The sequence below is a fragment of the Primulina eburnea genome, unplaced genomic scaffold (assembly GCF_022965805.1).
Source record: "Primulina eburnea isolate SZY01 unplaced genomic scaffold, ASM2296580v1 ctg943, whole genome shotgun sequence".
Classification (NCBI taxonomy): domain Eukaryota; kingdom Viridiplantae; phylum Streptophyta; class Magnoliopsida; order Lamiales; family Gesneriaceae; genus Primulina; species Primulina eburnea.
In genome coordinates, this window is record NW_027331701.1 from 61764 (window position 1) to 80498 (window position 18735).

The 18735-nt window shown below is 37.6% G+C and overlaps 1 protein-coding gene across 1 annotated transcript in view; it reads left to right on the forward strand.

The window, feature by feature from the left end:
* The window catches only part of LOC140822577 (probable U3 small nucleolar RNA-associated protein 11), a gene marked incomplete at its 3' end in the record, with an annotated part of 70411 nt that extends 52054 nt beyond the window's left edge, over positions 1–18357 (forward strand). The window contains exons 3-6 of the mRNA XM_073183356.1: positions 1635–1726; positions 17489–17594; positions 17677–17756; positions 18274–18357. Coding sequence (XP_073039457.1) covers positions 1635–1726; positions 17489–17594; positions 17677–17756; positions 18274–18357 — 362 coding nt within the window. The remainder of the gene's footprint in view (positions 1–1634; positions 1727–17488; positions 17595–17676; positions 17757–18273) is intronic.
* Between the last annotated feature and the right edge of the window lie 378 nt (positions 18358–18735).

The window sequence follows — 18735 nt, forward strand, 5'->3', positions numbered from 1 at the left end:
CAAAACTTGGAAACAAATCTTCTTTGATCTCGTCGCTCGCTAGGGCGACCACTTTTGACCGCTGGGACGAGTGGTTCTCGAATTAAAATCCTTGGCCATGTCTCTGGTCTCGCTGGTGACCGCCCTAGCGAGAGGTTCGCGCAAATACTCCTCGGCTGGATTAAAATTCTCGCTGGGGCGGTCACTTTTGACCGCCCTAGCGAGACACTCGCGCATCAACTACTCGATCAACTTAAAATGCTCGCTGGGGCGGACACTTTTGACCGCCCTAGCGAGATCTCTTCGCTGCTGTGCCAAATAAAATCCCACTTTTCGGTCCAATTCCTACAAAACAACCACAAAATACACGAGATCAGCCATATGCTAAATAATGATAGAAAAATGCTAAATTAAACTAAAACAAACTAATATGATGCATGAATGCGACTCGAAAACAACACTAAAAACACGTAAAAACGAGCCCTATCATTCATCTATAATTATCATATGCTAATAAATATTTCTATATGTTTATAAACCAAATTAATCTTTTAAAATATGATATCATCTCTAAGAATTTCATAAATTTGAAATAATAAAATACTATCATATTTAAGTAATTATTCTAGTTAATTATAAGAAAATCATATAAAAATTATTTCTAAATTTTTAAATATAATATCAAGATTTTGTTTTTTTATTTATGTGATATCATAATTTTGTGTGTTGTGTGTGTATTTGTATACTCAATCAGGAGTAGGTCTCTTGTGAGACTGGTCTCACGAATCTTTATCTGTGAGACGGGTCAACCCTACCGATATTAACAATAAAAAATAATACTCTTAGCATAAAAAGTAATATTTTTCATGGAAGATCCAAATAAGAGATCAATCTCACAAAATACGATTCGTGATATCGTCTCACATAAGTTTTTGCACTCAATCCGGAAGCCAATTTGCATGATTGAATTTTAGTTAATTTAGAATATTTTTTTTGCCACAATATAAAATACTTTTCATCAAATCAAGATTCTCTGCATTGGTGTCTCCTTTAAACCCTAAGCCTTCACCGCTTTCCACAGGCGAGTCTTCTGTGCTTAATAATTATTTTGAATTTGGTGTAAATACGAATGAAATCCGTTGTTTTTTTCTGTACCGATAATCTTCGATGTTTCACGGTTAAATTTTTTCAACTCAAAATTTTTGTTAGCCCTTTATGTTTTCTGTAGTTGTTTTTGCCTTTCTGAAGTGCGTAAATTGATTTTAAAGTTCTGTGAATTTTTTTTGCTAGCATAAAGATGTCGTCTTTAAGGAATGCTATTCCAAGAAAAGCTCACAAGGAGGGCGCTCAGCCGTAAGTGTGATTATATTTTGGGGCCATTAATTTCTTTATTGCCCGTTTTGAAATATTTTGACGTATATTTCCGGTTCACTCAATTGATGATTTGTTGTGTGTACCAGGCATTTGAGAAGGAAATTTGGGCTGCTCGAAACGCATAAAGATTATGTCATTCGTGCACGAGCCTATCACCAGAAGGAGCATACTTTACTGGTAATTTCTACTACCCTGCGTCTTGTTGATTTTGGTAGCATTTTATGAACGAAATTTGGCGAGTTCTTATTTTATGGTAAGTCGCTTCTGCGTGTTTATAACAGAAACTTAAGGAAAAAGCAGCATTGAGGAACCCAGATGAATTTTACTTCAAGATGATTAAAACAAACACTGTTGGCGGAGTTCATAAACCTGAGTAAGCTGGAAAATTTTATTTTTATGAGGTTATCTGTTCTCTTTTGAGGATATTTATTTGAGTGTAATTTGAATATTAGTTGTTAAATGTGGATTTTGTAAAGGATCCAGGCTAATAAGTACACTAACGAAGAGCTGATGTTGATGAAGACCCAAGACATTGGATATATTTTGCAGAAGCTTCAAATTGAAAAAAAAGGTTTTATTTTAGAGTTTCTGGTTTGTTGGAACATTTCATGTTCGCATTCTTGATTTTGATGTTAACAAAACTTGTTATTGTGTTTCTAACATATTTACTCAAGTGTGAAGTTGCAAACACAAGAAGCAAGCTGAAACTGAATTCTGCACAAACTGAATTTCTGGCGAGCTTAGGTTGTTTTATGATATCTCTCAGCTGGATGATCCAAATGAGAATCCGCCAATTGGACTGATTAGAGAACTCAATTTGGTACAAGTCGTATTTCACATCAGTTGGGCAAAATCGGATGTTATCATGGTCTAACTGATCGCTGAATGACCGAACTGATGACACGAAAACAACAATCAGTTGGGTTTGAGCAGCTGTGGTATTTTTGTCATATCTCTCAGCTTGGTTATTGAAACGAAGCGATTCAGTATGCGTTAGAAAGATAAGACGATGATCTACAAATCATCTTCAGAAGTCAAAGTCTGAATAGAAGCTTAAGATGCTGATAAATGGCAATGAAGCTACTGGTTCTGCACAAGCTGAAGACCAGTTGAACCTGACCAGCTGAAAACCAGTTGAACCAGACCAGTTGAACTGAACCAGACCAACTGAACCGAACCAGCAGCTGACCAACTGAACTGAACTGAACCAGCTGCTGACCAGCTGAACTGAACAGAACTGAACCAGCAGTTGACCAACTGAACTGAACCAGCTGCTGACCAGTAGAACTGAATGACCAGTTGAGTTGTCCAGAGTTGACTAGTCGGGAAATTTTCCAGCAAGACGAATTTGACCGTTGCACTTCCTGAAACAGTACAGAAACTTTTCAAACGGTCATATTCTTATGTCTAACGTATATATCATTGTTGGGGCTTATAAATACAACATATTGAAGATCAAACAAGAGCTTTCCAAGGGGATTCAAAGCATGGACAATTAGCATGAATATATCAGCTAGTTGAGAGCACAAGCCCTTGTGTGAGGATACATTTGAGATGTACACTGTAAAAGATAAATTTCTCACACACAATCACTCACACATATACAAGAGAGTTGAGCATCAAAGTTTAGTTGAGTGAGTCTTCACACAAAGACGTAAAAGATTGTGTTGTAGTCTTTGTGTGAAGGCCCGAAAATCCTTGCTTGAAAATTTACGAAAAAATTAAAAATTTTCTTTTTAAAGAACTTAAATTTCCTTATTCGTAAAATCAACTGGTAAATCAAGTTCAATGTTTAAAAATATAGCAGCGGAAAAATAAAGTTTGCCAACAACAACAATTTAAAATTTATCCAACGACTGATAAAATTGTTTGCGGAAAAATAACAACTGCTGCACAGAGGTCCTCGGGTACCACTACTGCCGACCCAAGCTGGCTCACTGGTCCCCGCCCTCGGCCCTAGCCTCATCAGTACCTACAACAATCAAGTCTAGTGAGCCTAAAGACTCAGCATGCATATATCGCAGGTAACGAGTAAAATCTGAAGTAAAATATGCATGAGATAAAATATCATGTCATGAGGCATGCTGAAAATAATCTGTACTGAGCAATTATAATACGTGCATAATTGAACTGAAAATCACAGTAAAAATATTTGCTCCTTGGAACCCTGTACTGAAATAACTGGTAAAATTTTCTGTTGAGATTATGGTCTACGCCTGTGGCCCCTGCACTAAACTGAACTGATCGGTAACTGGCTACCGGGGAGTCTGAAACTGAACTCAGCTGGCCGGTCACTGGCGACCGGGTGGTACCAAACTGAATTGATCGGTCACTGGCGACCGTATAAAATAATACTCCCACATAGTGAATGAACCACAAGCTATATCGCATAAATCTCAAAAATAATCATTTTCTATTTAGTGCACGTAAAATAATTGATTGGCATAATGAAAATTCCTGTATATTTTACCAACTGGATTGGATTGGATCGTCCCCAGGCTCGCTGCATCCTAAATATGCCATGAAAATATGCAATATATTTTTCTTGACCAAACTATGCAATTAAGTTTGAAAATGCGACAAATACGTCTAACCGCTTCGTATTTAATCATGACTTCGAACCAACCCGAACCGACACTGAACCGACGTATAGTCATGATTAAAATACGCTCAAAATTATGAACTAATGCTCCTAAAATGGTGAGGGTCGAAATCTAGGTGAAATGGAGGCCAAAACATGAAACGCTCTTTCGAGAGTCAATTTGGCACATCGCACCGTGAATTCTTGTACGACCTCAAAATTGATCAGAATCACAAACGGTCAAAAACATGACCCTCCTAACTCAATGGGGCACTGTAACGTCCCGTAATTTGGACTGCGTATAAACCATGCATAATTCCTAGTAATTTAATTGCTTGAGTATTTAAATTCTTTTCTTTGAATTTATTTATTTTACGCAGTAGTTTAATCGTCATCTTTTCAGTATATATGTGAGGCCGGTCTGGAGATGGAGTATTGAGATAAATTAATAAAGTCATGTTTAATTATTTTATGCATTTTTATGCATAATTCATGCATGATAGGATTTGCTTCACGAAATTTTAAAAGTTCGTGCATTAGAATTTTAAGTTGCATTTCACGTTCGAGCGAGGATCAGAGACCGGAGAATTTTCAGAAAATTATTTTATTACATGATTTGTTTTTATAAATTAAGTTAAAGCATTTTTAACTGTATTTTACAAAAATGGGAATTTTTGGGGTATTTTTACCCGCAGGACTTTATTTTTAACGGTACGCAAATTTTATCGAAGCGGAGGACTTTTTAAGGGTTCGGCTAATATTTTCAAAATCTTTTCAACTCGAAATATTTTACGGGAGTGTGTTCGGGTTTAATGGGCCTACTTTTGAGCTTATTGGACTTAATTAGCTTTTTAACTTTTCATTATCAGATTTAGGCCAATTATTTATTATTTAATTAATTAATTACTACCTAAACATTTATTAAACCTAAACCTAAGCTACCTAAGCAGCCGACACCCCCTCCTCAACTTCTTCTCTCGGTTTCAGCAGCTTAGCAGCTGGTCCCATCGGCCGTAGCGTTTTCTTGAAAGAAATTTTGTTCCCGACGCTCGTTCTTCGATCTCATCGCGTTCATATCATCAAAGGCACGCTTTTACTCTTCTTTTTCTGCATCATTCATGCGTATATGCGTTCTGATATGTGGGATATTATGTGTAAATCTTTCGGTCCATGCATAAATGATCCTCGGCATTGATTTAAGTTTCATCTGTTGCATTTTCCTTGTGCCTCTCACGTTTTCTTACTGTTGTGCAAAGGGTTGCTGAGTTCCTGGTTGTTGAAGGTGCTTGTTCATGGTGTGTCCAGAGGTTGTTTTGGGGAGTGGATAGGTTGAGGCGTGCTGTAGGTTGTAAGGCCGAGAGTTTGCATGAGAAAATGCTTCGTTTGGGATGTGTCTCGGACCAGGGGTGTAGCTGTTGGGGTGAGGGCATCTCCAGGCCGGGGACTGGTCTCTGTTGGGTCTAAGTCATGATCTGGAAGGGCACGAACCCTGCTGGTCTGGACTTGAGAGCCACGCGAGGGAGCTGCAACAAGGAAGAGTGTGGTCGAGCATCTTGGGAGGTTTAGCGAGGGGTTGGGACCTCCAGCGGGCATGAGATTATTGGTGTGGATTCCGTAAATGTAAGGACGTCCTAGGATGATTGTAGGAGGGTTGAGTAGGGGCTGGATCCTTCGGGTGTGGCTGGAGCGCGAGAATGGGACGTGAGGGTTAGAGTTGGGAGTTAAGTGCAAATGAGTTGGTGCAATGTGATAGGACCGAGATCTTTTGTCAAGTTCTGAATATTTCAGCATTGGATTAGACGATTAATGACATTGCTTTAAGACCTATTAAGCGTTGCTAAGATGTGGTAAAAGTTGGGGAAATTTGGGTAAAGTTTCGAGTCGATTCGGGTTAAAAACCGGGACCCCGGTCCAAGTTTAAAACGAATAGATTAAGTTTGGTTTGGGCTCGAGTTTACGTTTAGGAATACTTTTAAATATGTTTTGGAATATCCTAAGGAGTTTGGTAAGCTTCGGGTCAATTTTAGAAGTCCAGGGGTAAAACGGTAATTTTTGGGTTTCCAGGGGCAAAATGGTCATTTTGCACCCGGGGTGAGAATTTGGTCCTAGCAGCGCCCTGAGCACAAATCTTGATATTTTTAAATGTTCATGCATCACGTTTACGATTTTTTTTAAACTATTATAATAATTATGGTGCATGCTTAATTTAAAGGAATTAAGTGAGGAAGAGAAGAGCACTCCGTCTCCGCCGCGCCGCGTCGTTATTTTGTTTGTTTTCAGTCAAAACAAACCAAGGCATGTTTATATCTTCTTTCACTCTTCAATCAAGCCATATAGATATTTTTAAATATCGCAAGTACATGATTTTAATACAAGATATTTCAGTATGCGATTTAATTATATTACGTGCATTAAATAGAAAATGATTATTTTTGAGATTTATGCGATATGGCTTGTGGTTCATTCACTATGTGGGAGCATTATTTTTACGGTCGCCAGTGACCGCTCAGTTCAGGTTGGTACCATCGGGTCTTCAGTGACCGCTCAGTTCAGGTTGGTACCATCGGGTCTTCAGTGACCGCCAGCTCAGTTCCAGGCTCCCCGGTAGTCAGTTACCGATCAGTTCAGCTTAGTGCAGTGGCCACAGGCGTAAAACATAATCTCAACAGAAAATTTTACCAGTTATTTCAGTACAGGCTCCAAGGAGCAAATATTTTTACTATGATTATCAGTTCAGTTATGCACGTATTATAATTGCTCAGATCAGTTTAATTTCAGCATGATTACAGATCATTTTCAGTATGCCTCACGACATGATATTTTACCCCATGCATATTTTACTTCAGATTTTATTCGTTACCTGCGATATATGCATGCTGAGTCTTTAGGCTCACTAGACTTGATTGTTGTAGGTACTGATGAGGTCAGGGCCGAGGGCGGGGACCAGTGAGCTAGCTTGGGTCGGCAGTAGTGGCACCCGAGGACCTCAGTGCAGCAGTTGCTATTTTATTCCGCAAACAATTTTTTTATCAGTAGTTGGATAATTTTTAAATTGTTATTTTTGGCAAGACTTTATTTTCTTCCGCTGCTACTATTTTAAACTTTGAACTTGATTTATCAGACGATTTTACGAATGAGGCCATTTAAGTTCTTTTAAAAAGAAAAATTTTAATTTTCCGCAAATTTTCAAGCAAGTATTTTCGGGCCTTCACAGGCACTGTACAGTCCAAGGCCATAGGCTAAAAGCCAATCGAGAACTCGAACGACGCCTCTGAACAGCAGCCTACTTGCTGTCAAAAATACAGCACCTGCGCAAGTGTAGTGTCTTGCTTAGATCGATGTCTTGCGTCGTTCCAGTGGCCATTTGATTGACCATGGCACGATCTAGACATATTCCCCCAAAATAAATCTGAGTAGAGCATGCAATCCTATAACAGTTCTAAGTTCAAAATTCTAAATCCCGATTCCCAAAACGCTGAAATTCGAATAATAACTCAATGCTTTAAGGTACTTGTCAACAACATAGTCTCCGGGTTTGTTTCCGCTGCATGGAGAGCAAAAACTCTGCCTTGAGTAGGCAGATGTCTCTGAGGGCACTGCAGCAACACGTGGTCTGGACTGCCACACTTAAAACACTTTCTTGAGCCAGCCATACACGCTCCAGGACGGCGGCGTGAGCACCTGGGGCAGACTGGGTGCTCAAAAGTCATCGGGGCTGGGTGCCCCTGCTGCTGCTGCGGCTGCTGGCCTCTGATTCTAGGCGGCCCATGAAATGCCCTCTTGTTTTGCTGTTGATGCTGATGAGGAGGAGGGCGGTGTGGTACCTGGACTGGGCACTTGCCCTGACGATCTCTCTCGATATCCCGTAGATCCTGCTCTGCGGTTAGGGCATTGGAGACAACAATCTCATAAGTAGCAGGGTCAGACACCCTAACATCCCGGCGCAAGATCGGCCGTAGACCCACCAGGAAATGCATCAACTTAGCCCTGGCATCATTCGCTATCAGGGGCACAAAGTGACAGCCCCTCTCGAACTTATGGATGAACTCCGTAACCGTCATATCACCCTGTCTCAGACTCATAAACTCGGTGGTCAACCTGGTTCGAACTTCCTCCGCAAAATACTTGGAGTAGAAAACCTCCGTGAAGCGTGTCCATGAAAGTGTAGCCAAGGTCAAGGCTACCGACGCTCCTTCCCACCATAAGCGGGTGTCTCCAGTGAACAGATAGGTGGCGCATCTGACTCTGTCGGCATCTCCCAGCTCCATAAACTCGAAGATGACCTCGAGGGATTTGATCCATCCCTCAGCAATCATGGGGTCGGACGTCCCAGAAAACTCCTTCGGACGCATCTTCATAAACCTCTCATAAACATTCTTGGGCCCTGTCGGCCTAGCTGCGGCTGCGGCATTGTTCCCTGCAAACTGTGCGAAGAACTACGTCATCTCAGCTAGCATCTGGGCATTCATGTCAGGTGGAGGTGGAGGTGGAGGTGGAGGTGGAGGTGGAGGAGGAGGAGGAGGAGGAGGAGGTGGTGGTGGAGGAGGAGGAGGAGGAGGAGGTGCCTGCCTGTCTTGTCTCTGATCAAACTCGTTCTCATGACGGCGCCCACCACCTCTCGAGCGTCCTACTTGACGTCTAGGGGGCATACTGTTCCAACATAACCCATACGTAACTAACATGCATAATTCCATAATATATTTGAAATGAACACTGAAATACTGAAAATCTGGTCGAAATTATTTCATGGAAGCATGCTTTCGGAATACTTCATGCTTTAAATACAATGCTGAAAAGTAACACTTACAGACCGAAGGCATGACTTCGTGAGCTTCTCGTGGTCAGTAGTAGTGTAACCCTTTACAAGAACATCAGCTTTGATACCAACTGTGAAGGCACGAAAATCCTTGCTTGAAAATTTGCGGAAAAATTAAAAATTTTCTTTTTAAAGAACTTAAATTTCCTTATTCGTAAAATCAACTGATAAATCAAGTTCAATGTTTAAAAATATAGCAGCGGAAAAATAAAGTTTGCCAACAACAACAATTTAAAATTTACCCAACGACTTATAAAATTGTTTAAGGAAAAATAACAACTGCTGCACTGAGGTCCTCGGGTGCCACTACTGCCGACCCAAGCTGGCTCACTGGTCCCCGCCCTCGGCCCTAGCCTCATCAGTACCTACAACAATCAAGTCTAGTGAGCCTAAAGACTCAGCATGCATATATCGCAGGTAACGAGTAAAATCTGAAGTAAAATATGCATGGGATAAAATATCATGTCATGAGGCATGCTGAAAATAATCTGTACTGGGCAATTATAATACGTGCATAATTGAACTGAAAATCACAGTAAAAATATTTGCTCCTTGGAACCCTGTACTGAAATAACTGGTAAAATTTTCTGTTGAGATTATGGTCTACGCCTGTGGCCCCTGCACTAAACTGAACTGATCGGTAACTGGCTACCGGGGAGTCTGAAACTGAACTGAGCTGGCCGGTCACTGGCGACCGTATAAAATAATACTCCCACATAGTGAATGAACCACAAGCTATATCGCATAAATCTCAAAAATAATCATTTTCTATTTAGTGCACGTAAAATAATTGATTGGCATAATGAAAATTCCTGTATATTTTACCAACTGGATTGGATCGTCCCCAGGCTCGCTGCATCCTAAATATGCCATGAAAATATGCAATATATTTTTCTTGACCAAACTATGCAATTAAGTTTGAAAATGCGACAAATACGTCTAACCGCTTCGTATTTAATCATGACTTCGAACCAACCCGAACCGACACTGAACCGACGTATAGTCATGATTAAAATACGCTCAAAATTATGAACTAATGCTCCTAAAATGGTGAGGGTCGAAATCTAGGTGAAATGGAGGCCAAAACATGAAACGCTCTTTCGAGAGTCAATTTGGCACATCGCACCGTAAATTCTCGTACGACCTCAAAAATGATCCGAATCACGAACGGTCAAAAACATGACCCTCCTAACTCAATGGGGCACTGTCCAGTCCAAGGCCATAGGCTAAAAGCCAACCGAGAACTCGAACGACGCCTCTGAAAGGCAGCCTACTTGCTGTCAAAAATACAGCAGCTACGCAAGTGTAGTGTCTTGCTTAGATCGATGTCTTGCGTCGTTCCAGTGGCCATTTCATTGACCATGGCACGATCTAGACATATAGGGGCATGGTATGAACCGTGGCTATGGGCCATAGGCCAACCAAGATCAATACCAAGCAACCAAAAACCGAAACCATTTGCTGAACCAATGAAGAAGCCGAATGGGGAAAGGGGCTGTTCTTGTTGATTTGATTAAAACCGATGCACCATGGACCAAGCCACCAAAAGGGCGGCTTAGTCACGTCTTAAACATGCTAGGGGAGTGATCTAACCATGGCTAAGATCCCTTAGGGCAGCCAAGAGCAGATCAAACCCTCATGATAGGAAACTGAAATTTTCGAACACCATTTTCTGCACCTATGGGGCTTGCTGTCATTTCGGTTTTTCCAGCAAGCATGGGACTGAAACAAACGTTCTAACATGGCCCTAACATGTCCTAGTACATGTCCATATGCAGCCTCGAGCCCCTGGAACGAGCCATCCCTGAAATCGAACAAACATACCAAATCGTGAAGCATTAAAGCACTCGAAAAATCTGTGCAGAAAGTTTTAAGAATTTGCTATGCATATCTCGGTTTTCATGATAAAAAAAATCATGCACATGTGATATTAAAAATTCAGTATATGACTTGATTGAGGTTTGAAAGATATCTAGACATGCCTTGGTTATCGTTTGAAATAGAAACGAAAAGAAGAGACGAGACGGCGCGGAGGAGACGGAGTGGCTTCTCTTGTTCCTTCTAGTTCTCGATTTTCTCCCTATTACTTCTAGCTATGCCTCACGGTTTTCTAATCTGAAATGGGTCTGAATTTCGAAAAGGAGAGGGGAGAAATGGTGGTTATGAAGGTGAGGAGAAGGGTGCACAATAATAGGATCATATCAAGACTAAGTCTCCATGCATTTGAATTTTGAATTCTAGTTTGATATCAACTCTTTGTTGGATGCTTCTAGAGTGTGATGGCCGATATTCTCTCTTGTTTTCTAGTCTAGGATATGTCCATTAATTAATTAAATTGTTCTCCCAAAAATCCTAGAATTATCATATAAATTATATGCAAAGAAATGGTCAAAGTTGTTGAGTTGGCAATGAATGGGATATCAACTTAGGGGGGCCGAAATTCACTTCTAAAAATGAATGGGGAGAGTTGTTTATTTACTAAATTAATAACTCTTAAAAGCCTCACTAATCTCTTAAATAATTTAGTGAGCTAACATCTTAATTATGCAACTTAAATGGGCTTATTTTTTAATCACCTCAAGTAATTAAATTATATCCTCAAATCTTCTTTTTAACTTAAATGTACTTACTTGCTAGCTAAAATAAATTCTGGAAATATTTTCTGAATTTTAAATTTTATCTCTAAACTCCCACTCCAGTCCGGCCTCACTGAAATAACTGAAGTGATAAAAATCAAACTACTGAACTGAAATAATAAAATAATTAACTTCAAATAAATGCATTTAAATAATCATGCAATGAAGTCAATTAAATTTAAAACACTAGAATTATGCATGGCTTATACGTAGACTGATTTACGGGTTCTACACTTTGCATATGAGACATTAAACAATATGCTGATTGTGAGGTGCTGCCTACAATCTCGAGTGCTAGGAGTTCAGTTTTAGGCAGTGGGTAAGTCCTAGCTGAATGGGTTTGTACAATGAGTTGTATAAATCAAAGTCTTCTAGTGAATCCTTCTCAAGAGGAAGAAGGGGTGACGTAGGAGTTGTTAATCTCCGAACATCCATAAACAAATTCGTGTCTATTTATTCATTGCATTTACTTATCATTTCCACTGTTTTTAAAGATGCATTGTTGAAGCATTTTATGTGTTCTTCAAATACTAAAATTTTGCATATCAAGTGTTTGATAAAATGCTTCAACCAAAATAATTTTACTCATTCAACTTGCATATATTTTAAATGCTTCACAAAATCTTGAATTGGTTTTTACGAAGGATTATTTCGTGTGTCTTCCGCTTGGTTTAAAAACCAAACTCGATTTAATTCATCGGTGTTCAATATTTCAAGAACCGAGCTATTGTAGCTCAACGATTACGATAACCGATCCTAACACTGGTTTTTTGGGTCTCGGATTCTCGAGATAGCTGTCATTTAGGTTCTTTATCCTGAAATTTAACTTTTTGGATGATGAAAATTGAAAGACTTAATGGTATGCTGCATTCTCTTGACAATCAGTCATCATCCAAACATGTTTATTATGCCGACAACAGGTGAGTGATCAAGCCCTTTTTCTACTGATTCTTGATAGTTTTCATACCCATTTTTTAGAGTAGTCAATTTCATGTTATAACAGTTATGTCACCACCAAAGTGTATTCTTTTCTCATTATTAGATATGGTCGCTTCTGATAGCTCAATTAATTTATTTCTTCAAAGTCATTTTATTCTCTTCTGCTTCAGAAAGAACGTCTAATACTTAATCTAGGCAATTAAGATAAAACTATCTGAAGGCCAATTTCAAAAGTACAATGACCAAGGGGTAATGAGGTACTGAAAGCTATTTTTTTTAGTCAATTGCCTCCTACGAAATCGATTTGCCAGGTTGATAGCATGTTTCTACTTGCCTCCCCACAATTAAGATCCCAACTGAGTACCGAATGATATCATTACCGTCAATCCATAAGCTATATTGCAAAAACGAAGTGGACTACAAATTTTCCTTGACAATCAGAAATAATTTGCTTTAGTCTGCCTGTCCTCATAGCTCTTTCATTTGTCTCTTCACCACCCATACTTTACCTCCTTTAAGTTATCAATACCTTACTTGTTGATTGAATATGGTGATATTTGGCGCCTTGTCATAATATCTTATTTTTCTTATTGAATTTAGTTTTCAATTTCTACTTCTTTGTTATTCCCTGCTGTTGTTCGAGTTTTCTCTTCAAAAACTTTTTTGGATTTGTTGGTCACAAATATATACCAATTTGGAATATCAATCGCATGCTATGTGAGTTAATTATAATTCCATTTATGCGTGCATGATAAATATTTATGGCCGTGTGTCCTTTTTGTCTTGTCTGGACATTCTATTGGGCTTCTATTTCTTCCCAGAGATCAATACTATCCCGTCATTGTGAGTGTTGTATCTTTGTATAAATTTTATGGGAATTAGGGGATGATACTTTTCTCCATCATTTATCCTTGCCACTTGACGAGCTTTGGTTCAAGAAATCGTATTCATGCACAAGTGCTAGAGCATTTAAACCCAACTGACGTTTCTTGTATCATGAACTACTATCTATCATATTCCCTAAAGGGTCTTGCTTGTTGGCAATCGTTGCTGCATTTTCCTAAAATTTAATCTTTTTCTATGTTGTATCTTTCTACTTTGATTTTGGGTATTTAGTTTTATTCCAAATGACTTTTCTGTTTCTTATAGAACATAACTTTATCGAATCAAATGGTTGGTTATCTGTCCGTCGTGCACAAATCCTTTTCCTTTTGATGAGTTTGCTTTGGTTGATTTCCAAATTTCTTTTCAGTCTCTCCTTGGCTTTAGGCCTTCATATTACTTTTGTTTCTCTTCTACATCGAGGAAGTTAGACTAGAATTTGTTGTTGAAGAGTTTAGTTTATTCGTGTATAGAAACACGGTCAACATGCAGGAAGACAGATTCTTCATATCGAGAGCTAGAGGCAAAAAAAAACGGTTAAAAGATCTAGAGAAAATATACACGGATATGTCTATGCAGAAAGAGTTACAGGTATCAATATTTCAGAGAGTACGTTATACGCTTCATTTTTTCCTTGTTTCGCTGTAGGGTAATCATTTTAATGCATCATTGGTGCAGAAAAGGGGTAAGAAACGCAAACTGCGTGAAGATGAAATGGTTAGTCCCACTTCAAGACCCGCGTATAAATGGCGACAGGAAAGGAAACGTTGAATAGAATACTTATATAACGAAGATTTCTTGAAAGAGAACCTGAGGAGCAGACGTGCAACAATATCCTGTAGTCATCTGGGAAGCACAATTTTCGTAACTGTGTGGAAACTGCGTGATTTTTTAATCGGAACAACCGGAAACGTTGAAACATAATTTTTCTGTGACTGATGTTGGAAACAAAAGTATACTTCTATGTTTTCATAACCGGACCGGTGATCGAATCGAAAAACACATGTTGAATTTATGGTGTGACTGCAAATTGTTATATTATATAAAATAATAATATAATATTATAAATAATGAAAAAGATATAGTTATCGATATAGTGATATTTCATGCTTTTAAGTTCCCAAAAATACTCTGCCATTAGAGCAGTCAGATCCATCAAATTTCACTGCGAAGAACTACAATAATGTGTGTAAAGTTTATAGCTTATATTTTCATTGTCGAAATTCTTTTCCATAAAAATATAATAGAAAAAAGTGGGAAAATAGAGTGTTGTTTTGAATGTTTTATATATATATATATATATATATATATATATATATATATTTAGAAAACTAACATTTAAAAATGTGTTCTATTTAGATATATGTGTAATAAAAGAGTTACTTTGGAGAGAGTTCAAACAAGTTTTATGGTTTATGCATAAGTTTTTAGGTTTGCTACCTTTTGCTATGACAAGCGAGCAAACTTGGGCCGCCACACATCGATTTGGTATTTAAAGAATTCGGTGGTGAACCCAAGTTGGTGATTTATTGTTAAATTTGATCGTGAATTATTTAGTTCTGGCCATATTGCTAAGTTGTTTTTGATACTAGGTGAGAAAATTGAAGATAAGGCATTTCTAGATTTGATAAAAAGGTTGTTTGAATGTAAGATAGTCAACATTGAATTGGGTGGGGTTTGTTTAGGCAGGGGTCTGCCTCAAGAATTTGCCTTGAGTTCGATGTTGATCAATGTTTACTTTAATGGGTTTGATAAGGAAGTTCAAGAATTACTATTAAACACGAATAAAGAGATTCCTAAGTTCGTGGAAAATGATCTTGTATCGGCTGAAAGAGATTCAGACCATGTTTTTTTATAAGCCATTGAAGATTTATGATGTCCGATTATTTGATGAGATATTGATTGTTACTTCAGGAACAAAGATTGATGGCTTTAGAATTGAAGAATAGAGTAGTGAAGTTATTAGAACGTGATTTGGATTTGAGAATGGATAAACTTACAACTGTCATTCATAGCGCGGTTCACTACAAAAAAATGGAAGGCGTATAGCGACGGTTTTTCCTAAACCCTCGCTATATAGCGACGGTTTATATTAAAACCGTCGCCTATTAAATTTAGCAACAATTTACTAACACCCGTCGCTATAATAGCGACGGGTTTAATAAAACCGTCGCTATATTAGAGACGGTTTTTCATCAACCGTCGCTAATATTGGGACAATTCCACAAACCGTCGCCCATGTGCCATGGTCTTGTATTCTACCGTCGCTATGTTAGCGACCGTTTCAATCAACCGTCGCTTAATTTTAAAGACGACGGGTTTTATCAAAAAAGTCACTATAGAGCGACAGTTTAAAAAAACCGTCGCTTGACGGTTCAAGCTAAATATAGCGACGGATTTTACGAAACCGTCGCTAAATATAGCGACGGGTTTTTAAACCTGTAGCTAATATTAACGACGGTTTTGTATAAACCGTCGCTTAATATTAACGACGGTTTCTTAAAACCGTCAAAAAAATAGCGACGGTCTTCTTCCAAAGAACCGTCGCTATAAGCGACGAGAGTTGAAAAACCGTCGCTTCTAGAATGCGACGCAGCCTCCGATGACGGATCACGAAACCGTCGTTAAAACCGTCCCCATACCCTTTTCATTATCTAAATAATAATTCCAAACTATAACAAAAGAATCATTAATATTTTCAATATCAATCTTCATAGTTTAATCTAAAAATTAATGAAACTCTAATCAAATAATTGCATGCACAAGGATATTAGTATTATTAAACATTAAGAGACAAGAAGTAATTAAATTTAATGTCATTATCTAATTTTTATGTAACAAAAATCAGCTCAAACAAATGATAAAATATTTTATTTTGTTTAATAAAAAATATCGCCAAAGCCTATTTTTATAAAATTTGTGGTTCGTCTATAATTATTATATGCTAATAAATATTTCTTTATGTTTATAAACCAAATTAATCTTTTAAAATATGATATCATCTCTAACAATTTCATAAATTTGAAATAATAAAATACTATCATATTTAAGTAATTATTCTAGTTAAATATAAGAAAATCATATAAAAATTATTTCTAAATTTTTTAATATAATATCAAGATTTTTTTTTTTATTTCTGTGTATCATAATTTTGTGTGTTGTGTGTGTATTTGTATACTCAATCAGGAGTAGGTCTCTTGTGAGACGGTCTCACGAATCTTTATATGTGAGACGGGTCAACCCTACCGATATGAACAATAAAAAATAATACTCTTAGCATAAAAAGTAATATTTTTCATGGAAGATCCAAATAAGAGATCAATCTCACAAAATACGATTCGTGATATCGTCTCACATAAGTTTTTGCACTCAATCCGGAAGCCAATTTGCATGATTGAATTTTAGTTAATTTAGAATAATTGTTTTGCCACAATATAAAATACTTTTCATCAAATCAAGATTCTCTGCATTGGTGTCTCCTTTAAACCCTAAGCCTTCACCGCTTTCCACAGGCAAGTCTTCTGTGCTTAATAATTATTTTGAATTTGGTGTAAATACGAAAGAAATCCGTTTTTTTTTTCTGTACCGATAATCTTCGCTGTTTCACGGTTAAATTATTTCAACTCAAGATTTTTGTTAGCCCTTTATGTTTTCTGTAGTTGTTTTTGCCTTTCTGAAGTGCGTAAATTGATTTTAAAGTTCTGTGAATTTTTTTTGCTAGCATAAAGATGTCGTCTTTAAGGAATGCTATTCCAAGAAAAGCTCACAAGGAGGGCGCTCAGCCGTAAGTGTGATTATTTTTTGAGGCCATTAATTTCTTTATTGCCCGTTTTGAAATATTTTGACGTATATTTCCGGTTCACTCAATTGATGATTTGTTGTGTGTACCAGGCATTTGAGAAGGAAATTTGGGCTGCTCGAAAAACATAAAGATTATGTCATTCGTGCACGAGCCTATCACCAGAAGGAGTAGACTTTACTGGTAATTTCTACTACCCTGCATCTTGTTGGTTTTTGTAGCATTTTATGAACGAAATTTGGCGAGTTCTTAATTTATGGTAAGTCGCTTCTGCGTGTTTATAACAGAAAATTAAGGAAAAAGCAGCATTGAGGAACCTAGATGAATTTTACTTCAAGATGATTAAAACAAAAACTGTTGGCGGAGTCCATAAACCTGAGTAAGCTGGAAAATTTTGTTTTTATGAGGTTATCTGTTCTATTTTGAGGATATTTATTTGAGTGTAATTTGAATATTAGCTGTTGGATGTGGATTTTGTAAAGGAGCCAGGCTAATAAGTACACTAACGAAGAGCTGATGTTGATGAAGACCCAAGACATTGGATATATTTTGCAGAAGCTTCAAACTGAAAAAAGGTTTTATTTTAGAGTTTCTGATTTTTTGGGTCTCGGATTCTCGAGATAGCTGTCATGCAGGTTCTTTATTCTGAAATTTAACTTTTTGGATGCAGAAAATTGAAAGACTTAATGGTACGCTGCATTCTCTTGACAATCAGTCATCATCCAAACATGTTTATTATGCCGACAACAGGTGAGTGATCAAGCCCTTTTTCTGCTGATTCTTGATAGTTTTCATACCCATTTTTTAGAGTAGTCAATTTCATGTTATAACAGTTATGTCACCACCAAAGTTTATTCTTTTCTCATTATTAGATGTGGTCGCTTCTGATAGCTCAATTAATTTATTTCTTCAAAGTCATTTTATTCCCTTCTGCTTTAGAAAAAACGTCTAATATGTAATCTAGGCAATTAAGATAAAACTATCCGAAGGCCAATTTCAAAAGTTCAATGACCAAGGGGCAATGAGACTGTCTTCTCTGGAACTTCTGTTTGAATCACTTGAATTCCATGTTTACACTTGTGTGTCTGCAAATGACAGATTTTTTTTCATCCAAGACAGTGATTTGGTGGTAATGTACTGGTCACACAAAGTATTAATGCATAAAATGGTGCAGGGCAAATATTGCTCAGTAGTATAGCATTTTGAGCTTAGTAGATATTTTTGTGTTTCATGAAGTATGTTGGCTGGCTGTTGATTCTATTTCTAGGGAGGAGGTAAGAGAATTCCGCCAAAAAGTTTCAGAACAAGGGAACCCATCAGCTTTTAAAGACTTGCCTAAAGTTATTTTGAGGTACTGAAAGCTATTTTTTTTAGTCAATTGCCTCCTACGAAATTGGATTGCCAGGTTGATACCCTGTTTCTACTTGCCTCCCCAAAATTAAGATCCCTACCGAGTACCGAATGATATCATTACCGTCAATCCATAAGCTATATTGCAAAAACAAAGTGGACTACAAATTTTCCTTGACAATCAGAAATAATTTGCTTTAGTCTGCATGTCCTCACAGCTCTTTCGTTTGTCTCTTCACCACCCATACTTTACCCCCTTTAAGTTATCAATACCTCACTTGTTGATTGAATATGGTGATATTTGACACCTTGTCATAATATCTTATTTTTCTTATTGAATTTAGTTTTCAATTTCTACTTCTTTGGTATTCTCTGCTGT